This window comes from Myotis nattereri (genome assembly GCF_964212035.1).
Source record: "Myotis nattereri genome assembly, chromosome: 2".
Classification (NCBI taxonomy): domain Eukaryota; kingdom Metazoa; phylum Chordata; class Mammalia; order Chiroptera; family Vespertilionidae; genus Myotis; species Myotis nattereri.
In genome coordinates this window covers 105,244,911-105,269,830 of record NC_138076.1, presented here as the reverse complement: position 1 = coordinate 105,269,830, position 24,920 = coordinate 105,244,911, and the positions used below count along the sequence as shown (strand labels likewise).

General features: G+C 39.2%; 1 protein-coding gene across 1 annotated transcript in view; it reads right to left on the bottom strand.

The window, feature by feature from the left end:
• Positions 1 to 1,736: 1,736 nt before the first annotated feature.
• Positions 1,737 to 24,920, bottom strand: part of FREM2 (FRAS1 related extracellular matrix 2) — a gene marked incomplete at its 5' end in the record, with an annotated part of 325,864 nt that continues 302,680 nt past the window's right edge. The window contains 8 exons of the mRNA XM_081083504.1: positions 1,737 to 5,316; positions 6,511 to 6,657; positions 13,085 to 13,272; positions 14,090 to 14,216; positions 14,944 to 15,078; positions 15,168 to 15,295; positions 16,658 to 16,762; positions 18,282 to 18,474. Of these exons, the coding sequence (XP_080939630.1) occupies positions 4,804 to 5,316; positions 6,511 to 6,657; positions 13,085 to 13,272; positions 14,090 to 14,216; positions 14,944 to 15,078; positions 15,168 to 15,295; positions 16,658 to 16,762; positions 18,282 to 18,474 (1,536 nt within the window). The 3' untranslated portion in view covers positions 1,737 to 4,803. The remainder of the gene's footprint in view (positions 5,317 to 6,510; positions 6,658 to 13,084; positions 13,273 to 14,089; positions 14,217 to 14,943; positions 15,079 to 15,167; positions 15,296 to 16,657; positions 16,763 to 18,281; positions 18,475 to 24,920) is intronic.

Below are 24,920 nucleotides of genomic sequence, written 5' to 3'. Positions count from 1 at the left end.
GTACTGTGGGACTCCAGACTCCATTATTCAATCAAAAGGTTGGTCACCAATGCATCCTTTGGATTAATTTATGACCAAAAGGGGGATGTGTGGACAAAAGGGGCCACATGCTAACCTGACAAGCTCAGGGAAGGCCTGCATGGCAGTCTTTCAAACTCAAAGACCTTATGTAATCACAAAGGATGGTCTGAAATTAAACTTTAACTAAAAGAAGTTATGGTGGGCAATCATCTCCTAAACTGGTATTTTCTCTGACAAGGTCAATTTTTACCTTAACTGATCTTATTGTCTTTTTTGCATTTATAATAACATATCATTGAAATATCAGGGTAACTTTTAACTTTCCTTTTTTCTGGACTTCTCAGGGCAAAACCAAATACCCCTGGGCACCAGGACAGAGACCATAAACTACTTCATTGTTATTGTTATCATGTTATTGTTGACTGTTAACTATCCTGTACCCACCTAAGTAAAAGAAATATGTGTTTATCATTTTACTTTTTTAAAAATATATAATTTATTGATTTTTTACAGAGAGGAAGAGAGAGGGATAGAGAGTTAGAAACATCTATGAGAGAGAAACATCGATCAGCTGAATTTTGCACACCTCCTACTGGGGATGTGCCCGCAACCAAGGTACATGCCCTTGGCCAGAATTGAACCTGGGACCTTTTAGTCTGCAGGCTGACGCTCTACCCACTGAGCCAAACCGGTTAGGGCATAATTTTACTTTTTATCCAATCCCAGAGGTTTCCCTGCTTTGCTTTCTCCCACCTCCCTAATCTACTACCAATGGATTTCATGTAACCCACTATGTCTTCTCCTTTGATTATAATGTATAAAAATAGGTGGAAAACTGCCATTCTCCAGAGCATTATCCCAATCCATTGATATTATGCTTCCTGGTAATTGTCGACAGTTTCACTCAAATAAACTCACAAAAATATTTACAGGTTTGAATGTTTTTACGTTAACAGTTCATATGCTAGGAGAGTCACTAATGCTTAATATTTAATTTTGAGTTTACTATGCACTATCAACAATTCCTTGTTTTAACTAGGGTTAGAAGCTACTGAGTATCTCAGAACCTATTATTGTTTACATCCTGTTCTCTATGAGAAATTATTCTTTGTGTATGTTCTGATAGTATCACAATAATTAAAAATAAGGGTCTGGGTATAAAAATACAGCATAGGGAATATAGTCAATAATCTCTCTATATAAAAGCCTAAGTGACCGTTATGACCGAACAACCGGAATGACCAGAACAATTGGTCGACTGGTCACTATGACACGCACTGACCACCAGGGGGCAGACGCTCAATGCAGGAGCTACCCCCTGGTTGTCAGTGTGCCCCACAGCAGGAGTGTTGCTCAGCCAGAAGCTTTACAAACACAGCGGGGCGGGGGCAGGTGCAATGGGGCTGGGATGAGTGGCAGCAGAGTTGTGCCTGGCCCAGCTGGGGTTCCTCCCCAGCCGCCTGCGCTTCAGCACTGCTACATCCCTCGGGGGTTGGCCTGCAGGGATCGGGCAAAAACTGGCAGTCCAACATCTCCCCGAGGGGTACCTGATTGTGAGAGGGCGCAGGCCAGGCTGAGGGACCCCACCCATGCATGAATCCATGCACTGGGCCTCTAGTATTATAATAACGAAGTATGGTGCCATGTGTACTGGAAGTGTCTGAGAGATCACTTTGTAAAGATTGTCTAACCACTATGCTATAGTTTTTAAAAAAATATATTTTATTGATTTTTTACAGAGAGGAAGGGAGAGAGATAGACTTATAAACATCGGTGAGAGAGAAACATCGATCAGCTGCCTCCTGCATACCACCTACTGGGGATGTGCCCACAACCAAGGTACATACACTTGACTGGAATCGAACCTGGGACCCCTCAGTCTGCAGGCCAATGCTCTATCCACTGAGCCAAACTGGCTAGGGCCACTATGCTATAGTTTGAAACTCATATAAAATAATATTGAATGTAAACTGTAATTGAAAAATAAAGTTTAAAAAAGAAAATAAGGGTCTGTTTTATTGAGTAATGAAGCATTTTGTCTCATACTTTTTTCCACTAAAAGGAGTTTTTATGATTAATATATGTTAAATCACACATTAAGTATATAGATATTAAGAAAATGATGCAGAGAGAAACAGATTCTCTTTGTTTGTAAAGCATAGACACATTTTGTATTTTATAAGCTCTCTAATTCATATACAGTAGTCTCATTAGAACAACTCATTGTAGAGTGAAATTTGGTATAAAAGTAACTTGGCCCAAAAGTTTAAAACAGACTTCTTGTAGTGATGCTTCACTGATTACTATATTTAGTGACAGAGACCCCCTACCACCTGCCCCTCTCCAGGATTGCATGGTAGTCAGGCCCTGAGCATCTTAACTACTAAAATAACAAGTCAATTGAGAATACTTGCCTTAACAGTCTACATAAATTGAACCCAGTGCTAAATAGTACCAAGTCCATGAACTATTTGAAGCTGCTTAACCCAGATATTCCCATACAAGCTATAAGATAACCAGAGAAGTAGCTAATCATCTGTCAAAAGGCAAAGCAAAAGAAAACTGGATAATTAAGAATTTATTAATATTTATTTGATGAGCGAACTCTTGAGCTATATAGTACTTTCTATTTATCAAAGTCCTTTGGGGGATCGTTGAGTGGTAGGTGATATTTGTAAATTACCCAATGGAAGGAGACTATACACTACTCTAGCAATTTATCAAGCTTTTTCATCTCATGGCACATATAAACTAATACTAAAATTATGCAGCCCACCAAAAAAATTTATTTTTTGCCATTCTGACAAAAAATAAATATAATTTAGATTTATTCCCACTGGATGGCTATTGTTGTGTTGGCTGTTGTTATTTTTTATTTGATAATCTAAAGGAAAAGAGGTTAGTGCCCATGACTAAATAGTCAGACATTTAATGTTTTTAAAATTCTTGCAGCCCACCAGTGTGCTTGCCCCAACACACTGGTTGAAAATTGCTGGTTGAAAATCTGTTCTTTAAAAAGACTTTGAATGTGAAGAGACTGCCCAAAAGAAGAGAGGCAAGTATTAGATACTTTTTACCTCTCTCCCAGTACCACTGTAGCTTCTTTTTCTTTCAAGCAAGAGATGTTTGGTGTGTTCACAGACACCAGACAAATGCGCCTCTATGACCTGGAGAAAGATTGGTCTTCTAATTATCTTCATTCCACCAGGATGTCCACTGTGGCCAGGTTATGGCTGCAAGTGAAAGGGGATTCCAGGCAACACTGAAAGGTTAGTTTTCAGGTACGGTTCTTTCCCCACTGATCTTACTTTTGCTTGCAATACATTTACTAGCTTTTCAAAGATTGGCGATAAAACTGCTGACATTTTTCATTTCAAACCAAGATTTTTGCTATTTGGTGAAAGCACATTTTTCAGAAAGGCAATGGGAGGCTTGCCAAGTAAGTTCATTCAATCAAGTTCTTTGGTTTTTAACACACTAAGCAGTGTTACAAATTATATTTTTAGGTACAGAGAGGACCACAATGCATCAGTTATTCAACTAGAGATGCCAAAGAATGATACTTTCCTTTTGGATATAAGAAGAATATGATGGATGATGCTGGACACCCCCAAGAACTCTGGAGTGACAGTTGCAGAGATTTCCAGGGTTTAGAGCAGATGCTGATTAGAAAGTAATATAATGTCCTATGGCCAATTCAAATTCTGGACATGGTCATGTGATTATGCTACTCTGAGGTTTAAACTAATGTACTATTATCTGATAAAATGTTTTTTTTTTTATTCTATAAAGTATGTATAATAAGCACTTTGGTTAAACATATGATGTTAAAAAACACCACTTTCTTCTTTCAGATAACGATGTTTCTCATTATCACTTGTGGGTTCAATACTGAAAACACCTAGGCTCAGTTCTTAGAGAACATTGTCTTGTAAATGTGAATCTAACTCTATGGCACTTCTTTGCTATCAAAATGTCACCAACACTCTCATTTTCTACAAATATTGAGCACCAATTAGGTATATGATCATGCAAGAACTCTACTATTTCTCACTTTCTACCAAAACAGAGCAGTCTCTCTTCAACAATACCTTCTAGACTTAACATATTCTTCAGTTTAATTAAAAATTAAATAAGGAAATTAAACAAGGAGGGTCTGATGAGGATGAGAAACAATTCAAATCCAAATTAGTGATTTACTTTCCCTTTATTTTTCCTTCTATTCCCTCCCAAGTAGTATAAAAGGTGATTTGTGGGTTGAGTTACCCTTGGTCATAATTCTATGCTGTCTTCACTTACTAGAAAACTTGTCATAATAAACAATGTGCATTATTTTCTCAGACTACCAATTATAATATTTCTAGTAATAAAATGTTATATAACCAATGTGATACTTGCACCTTCAAAGTTCATACAGTAGATGCCTCTGAAATGGCTCAGAGAGTCTATCAGCACCTTTGAATAAGTTCATCTCCATTGTGTAGCGAAAATGCTTAAAATGAGAAGTACATTCTTTGCTGTCCATTTATAGCTCTGGGTATATGTGAATACATTGTTGCTGCTTTCTAGTCAAGAGGAAAAATGTGTTTTGTGGTCTGAATTTTTCCTTTGATGCATAACAGAGTAGACAGAATTCAAATCAAAGTTTATTAGCACAGTCAGGTCCTCTAAGCAGCTTCGTCACAGAAGTTCCCAATTCTCTGCCATTTATAGAAGCATTTGGATTTCTGTTTTTTTAAGTCTGAGGCACTTGAGGAAAATGTTGAATTGCACCCATGGCCATCAAACCTCAGAGCTATCGCTGTGGTAGCTATGTGGGGACATCATGGGCTCGCTGCTGCCTGAGCCCTTTGGAGCATCCTTCCTCCTGGCACTCCTCTTGCTCTTGCATATCACTGCTGCAATAGCAATGAGGCCAAGAGTGAGTAATCCCACTGTGATGCCTCCCATGACCATGACCAGGCTGACCTCAGAGATGGGACTGTTGTGCTCCCAGGGGAGGATGCTGTCAGGAGGAACTCTTCCTTTGGGGTCCTGCTTCTTGTTGGTTCGGTCCAGGGAAATGTGCTGGATGTTTGTTCCCCGGCTGTTTTTAGCCCCAATTGCCCATACCAGTGGGAGTGTGCTCCTGATCTTCCTCTTCTTCCTGCTCTTGGTAGTTGGCTGGGGCTTTCCTGGACTCACTATAGAGTGGTAGTGGTACTCCACACTTCTTTTGCCAATGCCCCTGTTGGAGTTGTCTTTTGATCTTACTGTGTAGATCGTGTGTATGTACCATTCTCGGCCCAGAGCAACCTAAAAAACACAACACTGTTTGTTAGAAAATTGTAACTATGCCAACTTAATTCATGACTATTTGCAAGAGAAATTATGGCTGTAAAAATAAATGCTAATTTAATTTAGTGTGCAAAATTAATATACTTGCTATTGCTGCATGTGCAGTATGTGCAAGGCTTTCTGTAACACTCTAAAGTATTGTTTTTGACAATTAAGGGAGCATGTGCTGGCAAGTATTGGTAATCTATAACTTGTAGTCATAGGATGTCAGAGCTGTGAAGAGCCTTAGGTATCAGTCTGACTGACTAAGAATACGTAGCAGTTCAGTAACTTGCCCAATGTTACTCAACTAGTAAGTGGAAGAGGCAGGACTAGAACTCAGACCTTTTGGACCTCTTTTCTACTATGTTCTGCTGCATATTTACATATAAGACTATAGACAAGTTTTCTGCTTTTCCAGAACTTGATAAGAAGGGTTTTCTGATGGTCCTTTGAAGCCTTTAGGATTTAGAAGAGGTCAAATGCTTCCAGAGTTAACAGTAATAACAGAAACAAAAATAAATACTTCTACTTCAGAATAACAAAATGTGTTTCCTTAAGATTCTCTCTTTAGTTTGAATAAGGATAACACATTTCTCCAACCCATTCTGTCTGAACAATTTTTAGTAAATATCCTAAAAGTCCCAAGGATTCAAAATGTGAACACATCTCTGAATTTGTCTTACTTATCTGCTCAGTGTAGTTATGGTCACCTGTGTCTGTTTTTACTGTCTGTCTCTAGGTTATAATTCTTTATCTTGGTTTATAAAGTTTTTGAGAGTAGAGATTTATGTGCTGTGCACATTGTTTGTCTCAGTCCAGCAGTTCACACAAAAATGGCCATGAAAAGTCAACAGAAAGAAAATTTTGCATAAGGAAAGCAGAGTTCCCACCCATCAGACTTAGATTTATTCTGGGCTGAATAAGGATCTTTAGTAAAAATTGACTTAAAAATAATAATACATTAATAAAAATAATTGCTAGTGTTAATTAAATGCTCACCCATGTATGCAGTATGGTTGGTTGTGGTTTACATGCATTACTCAATGTTCACACAAATCAAATGACATATTATTATTACTGTATTTACAAATGAGACATCTGAGGCATTTAATATTAAGTAACTTGCATGTGGTTACATAGCTATTGTAAGAGAACTTGGTATTGGCCCACCTGAAAGAGTGGTGTTGAGTCCACTTTAAATCCATCGGATCCAGGCTGATTCACTAAAAGAGTAGCTTCAGGGTCATCTGCTGCCAGTTTGGCATTAAACAGAATATTTCCAAAACTGGTGGCTTGTGTCTCTGGCTGAGCTTTGTCCTTTAAGAAATAAGAAAAATAAGGATTGCTGTAGAAAATGCCAAATCATGCAAGCTTAGAATGTTTTCCTATTAATTTTGTACAAGTACAAATTACCATTTTATGTCACAATTTAGTTTCATTTGAAAAGATGTTATTATATTAAAACATAAGACAAAAATGCTTAACTTTGAATATGTACCTAGTTCATTGTTTGGGTCAAAGCACTTACTCTAATGAAAAAAATGTAGTTTTGGCAGAGACTGCACCATCTTGAAGGGGAAAGCGGCTGTGATTGGAAGCCCAGCCTTACATTCAACCAGGGAGACCTCAAATACCTCCCAGGATCCTACAACAGAATGCCCAGGGACCAGCTGCTTCAGCTGCAAACCGATGAACACCGGGACTCCAGCATCCCCGACCACAGGTACTTAAAAAGTCTGTACAGTGAGAGACAAAGCGGCGCTGAATATGTGGATGGGCCCTGCACCTTCTCAGAGAGCAGATAAAAGGAACAGCTGAATCAAACAACACCCACCCAGAATTGGTGAATTAGACAAAGCTGGTGAGGCAATCCATGGACAGAAAGGTCAGATATCGCCTAGAGCAGTGGTCAGCAAACTGCGGCTCGTGAGCCACATACAGCTCTTTGGCCCCTTGAGTGTGGCTCTTCCACAAAATACCAACTTCTGCGCATGGGCCACAAAGTTTCAATCGCACTGTACATGTGCGCCCGCATGTGGTATTTTGTTGAAGAGCCACACTCAAGGGGCCAAAGAGCCGTATGTGGCTCACGAGCCGCGGTTCGCCGACCACAGGCCTAGAGCAGTGGTTCTCAACCTTCCTAATGCCACGACCCTTTAATACAGTTCCTCATGTTGTGGTGACCCCCAACCATACAATTATTTTTGTTGCTACTTCATAACTGTAATTTTGTTACTGTTATGAATCGTAATGTAAATATCTGATATGCAGGATGTATTTTCATTGTTACAAATTGAACATAATTAAAGCACAGTGATTAATCACAAAAACAATATGTAATTATATATGTGTTTTCCGATGGTCTTAGGCGACCCCTGTGAAAGGGTTGTTCGAATCCCAAAGGGGTCGCGACCCACAGGTTAAGAACCGCTGACCTAGAGAAAGGTGAGATGTGGGATTGAGGCTAGAGGGAGAAATGTACGTAGTGGGGACTAGAGTCTCAGAAGAAGACTGTGCCCCACAAAATCTGTAGCCGTTGGGGTCAGTGTAGCCCTTGAATGTGGAAGGGGGACCACAGGGCTGCTGGCAGAGGGGGACTCTAGATATTAGCCCACAGTTGGGCTGGGCCCAGAAAGGCAGCCTGAAGTTCTATACTGGTTGCACAGCGCCCGGGGGAAAAGAGTTTGCGCGCTTCCTTTGGCTTTTTTCCTTTTTAACTCCTTGCTTTGCTTGCTAAGTCCAATACATAGGATCTTCCAATTAAAAACACTCACTGAGACTGCAGGGGAAAGTTGTTTTTGTGGAAACTGGGGATCAGAGTGGGGAGAGACAAACAGGAAACCAGCTCTGGGGCAGTCTGTCCCTCCAACCCAGTATTAAGTGCGACAGGGAAAGAAAAATCTAAACACTAAGTAGAGGGGCCTTTTAGCCCTGGATATCAATACAGAAACACTGCAACCCAGGGGTTGTATCAGAAACTGACTCTTGTGTAAATACAACTAAAGGCAGGCTGAGAAACAAAGGGAGCAGAGAGATCCCGCCTGCTTAAAAACAGGGTTGTGGCTTATGACACAGAGAAGCCACGGTTCTCAAAACTGCCTGGTACTGGCACAAGAACAGCTCTATAGACAAATGGAACAGAACAGAGAACCCAGAAATTGACCCAAGCCATTATGCTTAATTAATATTTGACAAAGGAGGCAAGACAAGACAGTCTCTTCAATAAATGGTGCTGGGAAATTCGGTCAGATACACGCAAAAAAAAAAAAAAATGAAACTAGATCACCAACTTACACCATATACAAAAACAAACTCCCAATGGCTAAAGGACTTAAATGTAAGATGGGAAACCATAAAAATCCTACAGGACTCCATAGGCAGCAAAATAGCAGACATATGTCGTAGCAATATCTTTACAGACATAGCTCCTAGGGCAGTGATGGCAAACCTATGACACGCGTGTCAGAGGTGACACGCGAACTCATTTTTTGGTTGATTTTTCTTTGTTAAATGGCATTTAAATATATAAAATAAATATCAAAAATATAAGTCTTCGTTTTACTATGGTTGCAAATATCAAAAAACTTCTATATGTGACACGGCACCAGAGTTAAGTTAGAGTTTTTCAAAATGCTGACACGCTGAGCTCAAAAGGTTCGCCATCACTGTCCTAAAGCAATGGAGATTAAGGAGAAAATAAACAAATGGGACTACATCAAAATAAAAAACTTCTTCCCAGCAAAATAAACCATCAACAAAACAACAAGAAAACCCATTGCATGAGAGAACATATTTACCAATGATATTTCTGATAAGGGTTTAATCTCCACAATTTTCAGAGCACTCATACAACTTAACCAAAGGAAAATAAATGATCCAATCAAAAAAATGGGCAAAGGATCTAAATAGACACTTTGAAAGAGGACATACAGAAGGTCCAGAGACATATGAAAACATGCTCAAAGTTAGTAATCATCTGAGAGATGCAAATCAAAATGACAATGAAGTACCACCCGTCAGAATGGCTATCATCAACAAATCAACAAATGACAAGTGCTGGCGAGGATGTGGAGAAAAAGGAACCCTTGTGCACTGCTGGTGGGAATGCAGACTGGTACAGCCACTGTGGAAGACAGTATGGAGTTTCCTCAAAAAGTCAAAAATGGAACTCCCATTTGACCCAGTGATCCCACTTCTAGGAGTATATACCAAGAAACCAGAAACACCAATAAGAAAGGATATATGCACCCCTATGTTCATAGCAGCACAATTTACAATAGGTAAGATTTTGAAATAGCCCAAGTCCCCATCAGAAGATGAGTGGATTAAAAAACTGGTACATCTACACAATGAAATGCTATGCTGCTATAAAAAAGAAGAAACTTTACCATTTGCAACAGCATGGATGGAACTGGAGAGCATTATGCTAAGCAAAAGAAGCCAGTAGGAGAAAGATAAATGTCACATGATCTCACTCATATGTGGGATATAATGATCAACATAATTTGAAGAACAAGAATGGATTTAGAAACAAATGGTAGGGTATTGTTGGAGAGCAACCAAAGTACTTGTATGCATGCATATTAGCATAAGCAATGGACACAGGCACTGGTGTGGTGGGGGCTTGCCCGGGTGAGAATGTCTGGGGGGATGTGTCAATTGGAGGGAAAGGAGACATATGTAAAACTTTAGACAATAAAAATAAATAAATAAATAAACAAATAAATAAATAAAGTCATTTTAATTATAGTTGATATTCAACATTATATTAGTTTCAGGTGTACAGCAGAATGGTTAGATCTATATATATAAAAGCCTAAGTGACAGAACAACCAGTTGACTGGTTGCTATGATGCGCACTGACCACCAGGGAACAGATGCTCAATGTAGGAGCTTCCCCCTGGTGGTCAGTGTGCTCCCACAGCCAACCTCCTGTGGCCCTTTCCCCTGGCCAGCCAACCTCCTGTGGCCTTCCCCGCCCCGGGCAGGCTAACCTCCCACGACCCATCTTCCCGGCTAAGCTCCCATGGCCCCGATTGGCCCCGATTGCTAGCCAAACCAAGGGACCCACCTGTGGATGAATTTGTGCATTGGGCCTTTAGTATTTATATAACTTACAAAGTGATTTCCCCCATAAGTGTAGTACCCACCTGACAATAATACTGTAATATTATTGACTATGTTCTCTATGCTGTATATTATATCCCTCTGACTATTTTGTAACTGCCAATTGGCACATCTTGATCCCCTCACTTTTTCACCCAGCCCCTCAACTGCCCTTCCATCTGGCAACTATCAGTTTGTATTCTGTGTATATGAGTTTTTCTGTTTCTCCACATCCTCGCCAACACTTGTTAGTTGATTTATTGATGATAGCCATTCTGACAAGTGTGAGGCAGTGTCTCATTGTGATTTTAATTTTAATTTCTCTGATAATTAGTGACTTTGAGCATATTTTCATATATCTAATGGCCATTTGTAGGTCCTCTTTGCAGAAGTATCTATTCAGATCCTCTGGCCATTTAAAATATTTTTATTTAAGTACAGCTGGTATACAATATTATATTCATTATGTTAGTTTCAGGTGTACAATATAGTGATTCAACTTTTCTATACCTTAAAATATGATCACCCCACTAATTCTGGCCTGTAAAGTTTCTTTTGAAAATTCAGCTGACGGCCTTATGGGAGCTACTTTTCTCTTGCTGCTTTTAAGATTCTTTTAGTCTTTAATCTTTGCATTTTAATTATGGTGTGCCCTATGTGGGTTATTTTGCTTGGGACTCTCTGCTCTTTCTGAACTTGTATGCCTATTTAATTTGCTAGGTTAAAGCTTTCCATTATTATTTCTTCAGATTTATTTCAATCCCTTGCTCTTCTGGTACTTCTCTGATGCAAATGTTAGTATACTTTATGTTGTCCCAGAGGCTCCTAAAACTATCCTCGTTTTTTTCTTTTTCTGTTCCAATTGAGTGTTTTCCACTATTTTTTTCTCATATTGCTAATTTGATCTTCTGTTTCTTCTAATCTGCTGTTGATTCTATCTACTGTATTTTTCATTTCAGTTATATTCTTTATTTCTGACTGGTTCTTTTTTATGATTTCTATCTTATATAAGTTTTCACTGAGTTCATTATTCTTTCCTAAGTTCATTGTGCATCCTTAAAATTAGTGTTTTGAATTTTGTATTTAGTAGTTTGCTAGTCTCCATTTTTTTTTCCCCTGAAATTTTGCCCTATTCTTTCATTTGGGAAATGTTTCTTTGTCTCTTTTCAGCTGCTTTCCCTGTGTTTGTTTCTATGTATTAGGTAAATCTGCTATGTCTCCCATTCTTGGCAGAGTGTCCTTATGCAGTAGGTGTCCTGTGGCACAATCAGCCTGGTCACCTGAGCTGGGTGCTTCAGGGTCTCTCTTTTGTGAGTTGTGTATGCTCTCCTATTGTAATTGAGTTTTGATTGCTATTGGCACATTAGTGGGTCAGATAGACTCTCAGGCTGACTGGCTGTAGGACTAGCCATGAATACAGTGGATGAATTGTTGTGCAGGGGTTTACCCCACAGAATGAGATTCGCATTAGCAGGGCTCTGGTGACTGTCTAGTACACCCTTTCTGTATGTCATTTGTGCAGTTAATTGGGTTGTGCTCTGGTACGACATGAAGTTAGCTACTGTGTTGGTTCTGGGAACTCTTGGGAGGGGCTCTGGTACAGGCCAAGATCAGCCATTTTCTGTGGCCAGTGCAGGCCACCTGGTAGGAGTTACAAAATGATCTGTAATTTGTTGCTGCCAGTCCTATGTGTGGGGGCACCTGGGAGAGGCTATGTTGTGAACTGAGGCTGGCTGCCACTAGTACTGTGCTTGGGGCTATTTAATATGTGGTATAGGACATGCCCAGGCTAGCCTCTGCTTTTGGGAGTTTGTGGATCTTTGAGAGATTTTAGGAACATTTGAAGCATGGGCCAAGGCCAGCCATTTGTGTCGAATAGCCGCTGAAAAAGGTTCAATTCAGGTGTGTCAGTTGGGTAGGGTCTCAAGGAATCACCAGGGTGGGGCAAGAAGTGTTAGCAGGTTACTAGAGACTCAGATTTGGTGCCACCCTGAACCTGATGGCTGTGTGGATAAAGTGCTTAACAAAGGTACAATGATGCCTGCCAGCATTTCAGTCTTGAACAGATTTGCTTCTCTAGCCCTTGCCGTGAAGCTACACAATTACCATATGTCCCTAAGTCCCTGGTGACTTTTGATCTACGGTTTCTTCACTGGAGTGTAGCATGAGTGTCAGCAAGTGAGTCTGTGCTCAGGACCTTTAAGGGGATACCTTAAGAAGGTCTACAGCAATCCTCTGTCTCACCTGGAAGGAAACCCTGCTGATTTTCATAGCCATATGTCATGGGGACTTCGACTGTCAAAACTGGGGGTCTGGGCTGGTGACCCCAGTGTGGGGATAGAATCCCTTGCTCCTCTGGGGGAACCTGTACAACCAAGGTATACTTCCCTATTCTTAATAGCCACACATGGGTGTGGGATCAGTCCATTTTGCTTTTCCATCCTTCCTATGAGTCTCAATGTGGCTTCTTCTTTATATTCTTAGTTATAATAGTTATAATAAAAGACTAGTTTTAAACTAGTCTTCAGGTGGTTCTCAAGGGTGGTTGTTCTATAATTTAGTTTTAATTTTGATGTGGTTATGGGAGGAGGTAAGTACAGCATTCATTTACTTTATCTTGACTGAAGTCCACACTTACCACAATTTTAAATCTATATAAGAGTGAAGTAGAATCAGCTAAGCAGCCATATTCTGCATTCTTTGGACTGTACTTGGGAACATAGCCATCAGCTCCAGTGCACAGAAACACCTTCTCAATACTGCAGTAAAAGGAATCACCTAGATTCTGGACAGGATCTACCATAACACGACCATAAATAATATCACCTAAAACAGAGATGCAGAAATGTTATTTCTGTTATGTAACACTGCAAACAATTTGTGACAATAATGACACCAGAGAGAATTTCCTTCTCTTCTTAGGATGGCATCAAATGCAGAAGACCTTTCAGTATTAGCTTCAGGATCTATTTTACTCCTATGCCTTATATATGACCACTTTGCAGAATGACCACAAGTGACTGAATATGTATTGGCCTTCACATATTTAGCCAGTAGTGGAATAATCTCAAGTCTTGGCCTATAACTTAACCTCCATAATATTCCATGTGGTTAAAGTCTAGTTTACATAAATAAGTTAGTTGGTACAATACAGACTAGTACTTTATAGAATAGCACTAAAAACATCAATAAAAAGCTGAATTAACTTTATCTGATTGTGAAAGAGGGTTTAAGGAAATTCCCTGGTATTCAAGTATCTATTTCACAGTCATTACTGAACTCTTATCACATGTTCTAGATATTCGGCAAGAAAATCACAATGCTGGCCCATGAGGCATTTACAACTTCATGTAGCTGCAATATTTGAGTTTGTAAAACTTGAAAATACATTCAAGAAAAAAAAATCCACTTAGGTAAGGAAAAAACAGACTAATTCTCCAAAAATAAAATCATTCAGTAACATAAACCCAATTCCAGTGACACCCCCCTCTCCCAGCCCTACCACAGTGATAAAGACCCAGTTATATTCTCAAAACCATAGAAGAGGTTACAATTTTTCTCCTCAACACAATTCTAATAAAGCAAAACACAACAGATATAATGTATAACATACAGAGCAGGCCCCTCATTTGTAAAGTGATACCTTCTGCAAAAGCAACATCACTCTCATGCCCAAATCCCATGGATCCATCAGACAACCAGAGACTCTTCTTGGAGAGTAGGTACATTTGGGTGTTCAAGCTAAACTCAGCCGCCACTGGATCACTGACCTAAAACCAAGTGTAAAAGCCCTATTATATGTTGTTGATTATTCTGATGGTACACAAACATATTATTCACAGATACACACATTTACTGTACACTGGTATCTAAAATACTAAACATAGTATTGTAATTTTCAGGTCCAACCAAATAAATTTAGGGAATTGTAATATTGGTTTTGTCCTTTTTGAGAAGGCTAAACTAACGAGGTTAATTCAGTTTTTGAATGAGACTAAATAACTTTGCTTGAGCCCATTTCCATAGGTTTATTGGGGTATATAAGGGACTTGTAAACATCACGGTCAGTAGCAGGCAAACATTTAGTATCGATTCTTAGACAAAAAGTGCCTTCACATTTCTTCTAATATATGGCAATTAGGTACTTTGAGGTGGCATGAACTACAGAATACTTATTCTTAAAGGTCAAGAACAAGATAAAGAAATGCAGAAGGACAAGGGAAAATTCTCAAATCTCTAAGGCAGCAAACTCCAAGAAGAGATAATTAAAAATTAACCCTTGCATACTCTTAGATTATGGATTTTATATATTGAACTAACAACTGATAAATGGCAATTCTCTTCCTACTTCCTATATGTCTGACTCCCCCCCCCCCCCCCCGCCAGGATATAGGAATTAAAATCACTGTGTGAATTTTTTTAACTGATAAAAGTAAACCAAACAAATAACATAGTGGGATTCTACAAGTCACAGGAAAATAATCCTATGAGACATACCTGCTGGAATCGGATGTCAAGGTCAAAGGTGACAGGTTCTCTGGGGTTGCAGGTGACAGGCAGGTGATACTTCTGATGCAATAGGGTGGTGCATGGCAGCAGTTTTATAGTATAGGTTCCTGAGTAGTCACGTACCTTTGAGGAAAAGAGAAGGTACTTAAAAATCTGAGGTGCAATCAGAGGTAACAGAAAAGGAAAATGAAGTAAGAGCCTTAGTCACTTACTGCAAAATCAGAGACAAAGCTCCATTGCTGGACTGGCTGGTTATAGGTTGGTTCACTCCTTATTAGGTGCAGGGAAAAAGTCAGTTCTGGATGATCAGCTGACATGATCATTGATCTTGTGAAGGATCCTAGAAAAGTGCCAATTACAATAATGCCATGGTGGTTTAAAGGGTACATAAAAGTTTAGAGCTTTCAAGTATTTTAGAATACATTATTTGCTTTTATTCTTATAACGAGCCTACAAAATAGCAGGGTTCATATTCTCATTTTGCAGATAAAGAAACTGTGTAACTCTCCCAAGATCACACAGCTAGGTTTTGTACTTTCTGATTCTTAATTCAGTGCTTTTTCCCATTGTATAATTCTGTCAAAAGATACTTGTGCAGAAATGCTCAAATAGTTCAAGGCTAGTTTCAAGAGAGGCAAAACAGTACAACAAAGCCTCATGTGAGTGCATTTATTGTGCACCAAAACTATTAGCTGAACTTCCCAGTCTATTAGCATCCACATAGCTGGGCAAACCCAACTTACATATGGAATCAAATTGTAATTAGATTGGCTGCAATCATGTCTAAACAAATATTCAATTTATTAGAAAGGTAGACATGTGGATGGGAATTGTAAAGGCTAGGAAATCCTTATTTTCCAGAACTGTCAATTACAATAAGATAAATGATTTCTTTTGTTCAGTACTTCTTGTAGTTCAATATCAAAAATAAATGAACACTTTTTCTATTCCTTAATTTTCAGCCCTATTTTCTCCTTTGTTTAGAGCTCCCACCTAGAAAAAGAAGGACATAGAAGAAAGTGAGTGAATTATTTTCCACTACCAATATGGCATCACTTGGCATACCATGAAAATATGCAAACCATTTTAGTAATATGGAGAGTCAAATGAACATTTTTTTAATGAAATGTCCTTTATATTAAAAAAAAGCTTTGACATGGGACTTTAGTGACTGCTACCTTATTGATATTCAAATCACAGTCCATCAGTTAGTAAAATTACATAGCCAATAATTAAAGGTAACATGTCTGAAACTTAAGTACAACAGTGAAGTGATACTTCTGGCTCAATTATAAAGGTTTCTTACATACCTATAAAACAGTTATGAACAGAGAAGTCCTTTCTGAACAAATAACTTATAATTCATTTATTTTTGTACAGTGGAATTGAAGTAGAAAAAGAGATTGTTGTTGCTATGCTCTTTAAGGAAAATTTTGTTTTAATAAACTCAGTAGAGTTTTCTTTTACATTTACTTTAATCATTTTGTATTTTCCCTAAAAGTCTACATAGATAATGATGATTTTGTAGATAATGAGATGTAGCCAAAAAATTATCAAGCCTTCATGTAGATAATTGCATCCATGCAATTCATTTGAAATTAAGAACTTCAAAGCCCACAAGGAAGCATGGAAATACGTGTGAATATGGAAAAGCCTACCCTTGTGGTATTGGGAGTGGCTATTAATGAGTAATGGGGCTTACCAGGATGTGACAGCACGAACAAGCCATGAAATTTAGCTTCTGTCTTGAAGTTCACAACCAAGCACCCCTCTTCACCAATGCGCATGCTAGCTGGATACAGAGAACCTACAATGGGGTAACATACAAGAGTAGCAATATTGATGATCAGGCATACTAATGTACAGGATTTCTTCCAAAAATGAATTCAGATTCATTTCATCTTTTTTAAAAAATATGTTTTTATTGATTTCAGAGAGAGGAAGAGAGAGAGAGAGAGAGAGAGAGAGAGAGAGAGAGAGAGAGAGAAACACTGATGAGGGAGAGACATCAATCTGTTGCCTCCTGCATACCCCATATTGAGGATCAAGCCCACATTTGGGCATGTGCCCCAACCAGGAATTGAACCGAAGACCTCCTGGTGCATGGAATGACACTCAACCAACCGAATCACACTGGCCAGATAGATTTACCTCATCTTTAAGCATTCTAGCCAAAGGGTTAACACCCTTTGAGTGACAGGAGAGGCAGAAGAGAAAACATGGAATTAAAATATATCAAATAATCTAGAATAATTGTTCCGGATGAACATATTACCTCACACATGGCTTTCAGGTAATTTTAATTTATTTAAGACAGAAGATTTTGAGATGTATTATCAACAGTATTTTCCCTTTGGCTCATAAAAAGTAATTCAGGCATGAGGCTCAGACACACATGGAACTAGAACAGTGGTATGTGCTTAAAGAGAAATAGCACTAATTCTACTAATAGATTAATTAGCTTTATGCTTATAGATTTTGAATTATGATTCTGACATGGAGATTGAGACAAAATTTTATAGATGCTTATGGGCCCAATAATTATTGGCACTTACCACATTATTCCAAACATTCTGCTAAAGTATCAAAGAATAATAGAATTTATAATAATAAAAGCATAATATGCAAATCAACCAAACGACCATCTGGATGTCCTTCCGGATTATCTTCCGGACGAAGCTGGGGCTGCAGCCTCGGGATCAAGGCAGCCACCACGGCAGCTAGGGAGGGATCGAGGCAGCTGCCACAGCTGTGAAGGCCTACTCTTGCACAAATTTCGTGCATCGGGCCTCTAGTTTTAAAATAAAAAGAATATGGGAAGTCTAGTCTACCTTTCAGAAGAAACTGAGTGCCATACAGGTTAAGCAATATGTTCAAGATCACACCATTAATTAGCTGTAGAGCCAAAATTAGAACCCAGGACTTTAAAATGCAACTCCCATTTTCAGAAACAAAAATGTGTAACTTTCTTCTCTTGAGTTAATTCTATATTTTCAATTGATACTACCTCTTTTTTGATACATTCATTTTTCTGGAATCTAGGGACATATACAGATTGTGTTGTGTAACATATAAATAATTAATCACCTAAAGTGGACTATAAGAGTTAAATGTCCATGAAATATAGATATTACATTTAACAGTCACATATTACACAAAACTTGAGGCACTGATAAGATTTATTTAAAATAAAGTATTTTCACGATAAAAATAAAATTATCAGAAAATGTTGACTATAAAAATAAATTCACTAAAAGTTGGCTTTTATCACTTTTAGCTACTATAAAAAATCCTCTTAAGTAATTCAAATCGGTACATTTTCTCACCTTTGAGTTCAGCTTCTGGTGGGCTGCCAATTCCATCATTCCACAAGATGGCAGTGTCATACACGAAAGTTAGACGAAGTTCTGACTTCAAGTCAAAATGCTGCCAACCTCCTACTCCAACAGGGGAATGGTACACGTAGGAAACATACAGAGGGACTCGAAGAGTCACATATGACTGCACTAAGTTTAAGACCTAAAACGATGAAATTATATTTATCAACACAATTCAGCATTGTTAACTAAATAAGCTTAATTTTGTACGAGCCATTTTCTCCTTTCACTAACTGAAGATTTTGAATAATTATTGAGGAAAAGAAATAACAGCATTTACAACACTTAATTTTAAAGCAATTAAATAGTTGTTACTATACTACCTTCCTTTGCAACAAAGGATATGTAGCAGAAATCCTTAAGATAAATAGCATTATCTTTAGCATACTACACCTACACAGTCCTTTTAGTTTTATAGCAGCTTTAAGATACAGTTCATATACCATATAATTCACCAACTTAACGTGAACAAATCAATGGTATTTAATATATTCATGGAGTTATGCAACTTTCCCCATTAATCAATTTTGGAATATTTTCATCACCTTCAATAGGAATTCCATACCCATTTAGCAATCAATCCCTTAATTTCTCCTTTCCTCCACAGTCCCTGGTAACCCCTAGCTTACTTTTAGTCTGTATGTATTTGCCTATTCTGGACATTTTACATAAATGGAATCATACAATATGTGGTCTTTTGTGATAGCTTCTTTTACTTAGCATACTGTTTTTAATGTGAATCCATGTTGTAGCATGTTTCAATGCTTTTATTACTGAATAGCATACTACTGTATGAATATACCATATTTTATTAATCCATTCATCAGTTAATGGGCATTTGGACATTTTCTAGTTTTGGACTATTATGAATAATAGTGTTATAAGATACTTTTTAATTATTATATAGATAAAGAGGAAATAAAGCAGGAAAGATCTGGAAGCAAATATAATTAGTTGAAATGAAGTATCTTGCTTAAAATTTATACTTTCCCCTTTAGGTATTTTGCAGGTGGATTGGGGGTCAGGGAGAAAAAAACAGGATTTGTTTACTGAGCACAACATTTTAGACATTGTGTTACGCTCACAATAAAAGTTATCCAATATTTTAACTCTTTCCTATAATTATATTTATATGTATTTGTGAATGGGTGGATAGATGATGAATAGAAAAAGAGAGAGAGGAAAATTAAGACAGAGAAATAAAGCCAATTTCCCACAAAATTCTTTAAGCCTATGAATGACGTTGCCAATATTAAAGCCCAGCATTTGGCCCATGCATTTTCTACGCTATCATACTTCATTGCATTCCAAACAAAGCTGACGGCAGTCTTAAGATCACCTAACATATTCGCAGATGACATGTTATTGTACATTGAAAACCCTAAAGAATCCATGAAAAAAACTACTAGATTTAATAAATGAATTCAGTAACGTAGCAGGATACAAAATTAACACCTGGAAATCTATGGCTTTTTTTATACACCAACTAGTGGCCTGGTGCACGAATTTGGGCACATTGAAAGTGAATTAATTAGAAGAAATATTTTAATATTGCTATTTGCCCTGCCCCCCAATCGCCATCCCCTCCCTCTGCCCGCTGGCACCTGCCTTGGCTGTCCTGGTGCCACCTGCTTGCTAGCCCCACCCCCCACCAACTGGTCGTTCTACTGTTTGGACAATTTGCATATTATCCTTTTATTATCCTATATAAGAAAGAGGCAATATGCAAATTGACCATCACTCCAATGCACAAGATGGCTGCCCCCATGTGAACACAAGATGGCCAGCAGGGGAGGGCAGTTGGGGGTGATCAGGCCTGCAGGGGAGGACAAGTGGAGGGGATGCAGGCCTTCAGGGGAGGGCAGTTTGGGGGGATCCAGGCCTGTAGGTGAGGGCAGTTGGGGGCAACCAGGCTGGCAAGGGAGGGAAGTTAGGTGTGACCAGGCCTGCAGGGGAGGGCAGATAGGGGGTCCAGGCAGCCAGGGGAGCAGTTAGGCATTGATCAGGCTGGCAGAGGAGTGGTTATGGGGTGATCAGGCTGGCAGGCAGCAGTGATTAGGGGCAATCAGGCAGGCAGGCAGGCGAGTGGTTGGGAGCCAGCAGTCCTGGATTGTGAGAGGGATGTTCGACAGGCAATCAGACATCCCTCGAGGGGTCCCAGATTGGAGAGGGTGCAGGCTGAGTTGAGGGACACACACACCTCCCCTCACCCCCCCCCCCTCCCCGTGCATAAATTTCGTGCACTGGGCCTCTAGTATAGGATAATGAACTCACAGAAAGAGAAACAACAAAAACACTCCCATTTACCATTGCAACAACAAAAAAATTAAGATACCTATGAAAAAACATTTGTTATTAGTTGATTTATTGATGATAGTCATTTTTACAGGTGTGAGGTGATATTTCATTTGGTTTTAATTTGCATTTCCCTGATGATTAGTAAGGTTGAGCACTTTTTCATATGTCTATTGACCATACATATCCTATTTGAAAAATTTTCTATTCAAATCCTCTGCCCATTTTTAAGCCGTATTATGTGTTTTTTGATGTTAAGTTGTATAAATTCTTTATAAAATTTGGATATTAACCCCTTATCAGATATATCATTGGCGAATCAATTCTTCCAATCAGTAGGTTATCTTTTAGTTTTGTTGTATAAAAAGTTTTTACTTTGTTCTAGTCTCATTTGTCTATTTTTCTCTTTTGTTTCCCTTGCCCAAGGAGAAATATCTTTAAAAATATTTCTAAGAGTGATGTCAAAGAATTTATGGCCGAAACCGGTTTGGCTCAGTGGATAGAGCGTCAGTCTGTGGACTGAAAGGTCCCAGGTTCGATTCCGGTCAAGGGCAGGTACCTGGGTTGCGGGCACATCCCCAGTAGGAGATGTGCAGGAGGCAGCTGGTCAATGTTTCTCTCTCATCGATGTTTCTAACTCTCTATCTCTCTCCCTTCCTCTCTGTAAAAAAATCAATAAAATATATTTAAAAAAAAAAGAATTTATGGCCAATGTTTTCTTCTAGAAGTTTTATGGTTTTAGGTCTTACATTTTAGTCTTTAATGCATTTGAGTTTATTCTATACGGTGTAAAAATGTGTCTAGTTTCTTCCTTCCTTCCTTTCTTCCATTTTCTTTCTTTCTTTCTTTCTTTCTTTCTTTCTTTCTTTCTTTCTTTCTTTCTTTCATCCTTTCTTTCTTCCTTCCTTCCTTCCTTCCTTCCTTCCTTCCTTCCTTCCTTCCTTCCTCCCTCCCTCCCTCCCTTTCTTTTCTCTTCTTTCTTTCTTCCTTTCTTTCTTTCTTCCTTCCTTCCTTCCTTCCTTTCTTTCTTTCTTTCTTTCTTTCTTTCTTTCTTTCTTTCTTTCTTTCTTTCTTTCTTCTCTTTCTTTTTTTGCATATATCTGTCCAGGTTTCCCAACACTATTTATTTAAGAGACCCTCTTTACACCATTGAATATTCTTGCCTTCTTTGTCATAGATTAATTGACCATATAAGCGTGGGTTTATTTCTAGGTTCTTTATTCTGGTCCACTGATGTATGTTTTAGTTTTATTACAGTACCATGCTGTTTTGATTTCTCTAGACTTGTAGTATGGTTGGATATCAGGTAGCATAGTAGATTTCTTCTTCTAAATATTTATTATTGAGAGTATTATAGATGCCACCCCCCCCCCTTTCCCTCCATTGACCCCACCCCAGGCCTTCACCACCCTATTTGTCTGTGTCCTTAGGTAATGCATATAAAATTGTTGGTTAATCCCCCCCCCCTTCCCTCTGAGATTTGTCAATCTGTTCCATGCCTCAGATACTATTTTATTCATCAGTTTATTTTGTTCATTAGATTTCTTGTTTATTTTTATTTTTAGATTAAATTGCTGATAGATATGTATTTATTGCCATTTTGTTCATATTTTTATCTTTCTTTTCTTCTTCTTCCTCTTCTTTAAGAATACCCTCCAACATTTCATGTAATACTAGTTTGGTGGTGATGAACTCCTTTAGCTTTTTCTTGCCTGTGAAGCTCTTTATCTGACCTTCAATTCTAAATGATAGCTTTACTGGGTAGTATAATCTTGGTTGTAGGTCCTTGCTATTCATCACTTTGAATAATTCTTGCCACTCTTTTATGGCCTACAAACTTTTTTTTGAGAAATCAGCTGACAGTGAAACCTACCAACATTTGCATTATGGGGGTGCCAGAAGGAGAAGAGAGAGAGCAAGATATTGAAAACTTATTTAAAGAAATAATGACAGGAGATATAGAACAGATCCGGAAAGATGGCAACCTGCAGGGAGGTAGGGAGGGAGAGTGTGTGAGAGTGAGGGAGTTATAGAGGAGTGTGTGGACGTGTGTGGGTGTGTGTGTCAGTGAAATAGGGACAGTTAGATCCTGCAGGTCATTCAAGGGGCTGCCAATCCGGGCAGTCTTAGACGGCAAAACCCCGCTGCGGCCGCAAACACTCTGGGGAGGACACCAGCAGTGCAGAGACTACGCCATCTTGAAGAACAGAACTGCTTGAGACTAGGATCCTAGCCTTGCCACCACCCAGTCTGGTCTCCATAGCAAACTGGAACCCTACAGCCACTCTGGTAGAAGACCTGTGACCACAGCTGCAGACCTAGGGACACCAAGACTCCAGGCACCCCGGCCGCAGATTTCTGTGAGTCACAAAGCCAATCCCCCTCCTCCACCGCCCCTGCGGCAGCGGCATAGGAACTGCCAGACCCAGGCTGCACAATAGGGCTTTCTATTAGCAGCTCTGCCTGACTTTGAGCCTTGGTGTCGGACACGGGAAGTTTGTTTCCCGCGACCAGGCTCCGTGGGCGGGGATACTGTGCTGAATTTGAGCCTAGGTGCACATCCTTGGGGAGACTGTTTTCTGTGACCAGATCCCATGCCCATGCAGGGCAGGGAGACAGCACTGAATTTGAGTCTGGATGTGCTGGCCCCCACCCGTGCATCAGGCCTCTATCTATACCAATAAAAGGGTCATATGCTAATTAGACCGAACATCCTTCTGGACAAAGCCATGGTGGTAGGGCTGAGGCAGAGGTGGTTAGGGGTGATCAGGCCAGCAGAGGAGAACAGTTAGGGGGATCAGGCTGGCAGGGGGAGAGCAGTTAGGTGTAGGGTACGGCTATAGGGTTAAGCCTCGGACTGACCTGTTGGCAAAGTCACAAACAAGTCCCAGCTTAGAGGGCACAGTCCTCTTAGCATAATTAGGCTTGACCTTATGACGCTCCCTAGATCTTATCTGGGAAGCTAATGGGCTGAGGGAGGTGCAGCAACTTCTGCCAAAACAAGTGAAACTCACAAGAACAGTGTAACTATGGTAACCACTATGTTGTTTACCTCTGACTATAAAATAAAGGCTCAGCTTGCCTCTGGATCTCTCTGTGGCCTCAGCCAGGCACAGGAAGATCCACCTAGACTCAGCTTATTCTCTTTGTCTGTCATTTCTCCATCCTTCACCACCCTCACTCAGGCTTTTGAACCCTTGGCTGAGCTGGCTTGGCACAGTTAGGGGGATCAGGCTGGCAGGGGATAGCAGCTGGGTGATCAGGCCGGGAGGGGAGTGCAGTTAGGGGGATCAGCCCAGCAGGCAGGCAAGCGGTTAGGAGCCAGTGGTCCCAGATTGCAAGAGGGATGTCTGACTGCCGGTTTAGGCCCCATCCCTGCTGAATCGGGGTCCCAGATTGGAGAGGGTGCAGGCTGGGCTGAGGGACTCCCCCCTCTATGCACGAATTTCATGCACCGGGCCTCTAGTTGGTGTATAAAAATGCAGCCAATTTCTGAATGTTAATTCTCTATCTTGATACTGAATTCCTTCAATAGTACTAATGGTTTTTTTTTTTTTTTTTTTGTAGAATCTTTAGGTTTCTGTCTCTATAGGATCATGTCATCCACAAACAGTGACATTTGAACTTCTTCCTTTCCAATTCTGATGCTTTTTATTTCTGTTTATTGTCTGATTGCTGTGGTTATGGCTTCCAATATTATGTTGAATAAAAGTGGTGACAGATAGGTCACGTCCTTGTCTTGTGCCTGATCTTAACGTAAAAGCTTATAGCATGTCATATATGGCCTTTATCATGTTGAGGTATATTCCCTGTATTTCCACTTTACTGTAAGTTTTTATCATAAAGAGATTTGGGATTTTTTTTGGGTTCCTTTTCTGTATCTATTTATATTATCTTATGATTTTTATCCTTCATTTTATTTTTGTGGCTTATTATGTGAATTGATTTGTATATATTGAACCAACTTTGTAATCCAGGAATAAGTCCCACTGGATTATGTTGTATGATATTTTAAATGTATTGCTGAATTCAGTTTACTAATATTTTGTTGAGGATTTTGTATGTATATTCATCAGGAATATTGTCCTATAATTTTCTTTTTCTTTTATAGTGTCTCTGTCTGGTTTTAGTATCAGGTAATGCTGACCTTCTATAAGGAGGTTGAGTGACTTCTCTCCTTTTCAATTTTTGGAATATTTTGAGAAGTATAAGTATTAATTCTTTTTTTAATGTAAAATTCTGCTATGAAGCCACTTGGTTCAGGGCTGTTTATTGGAAGTTTTTTGATAACCA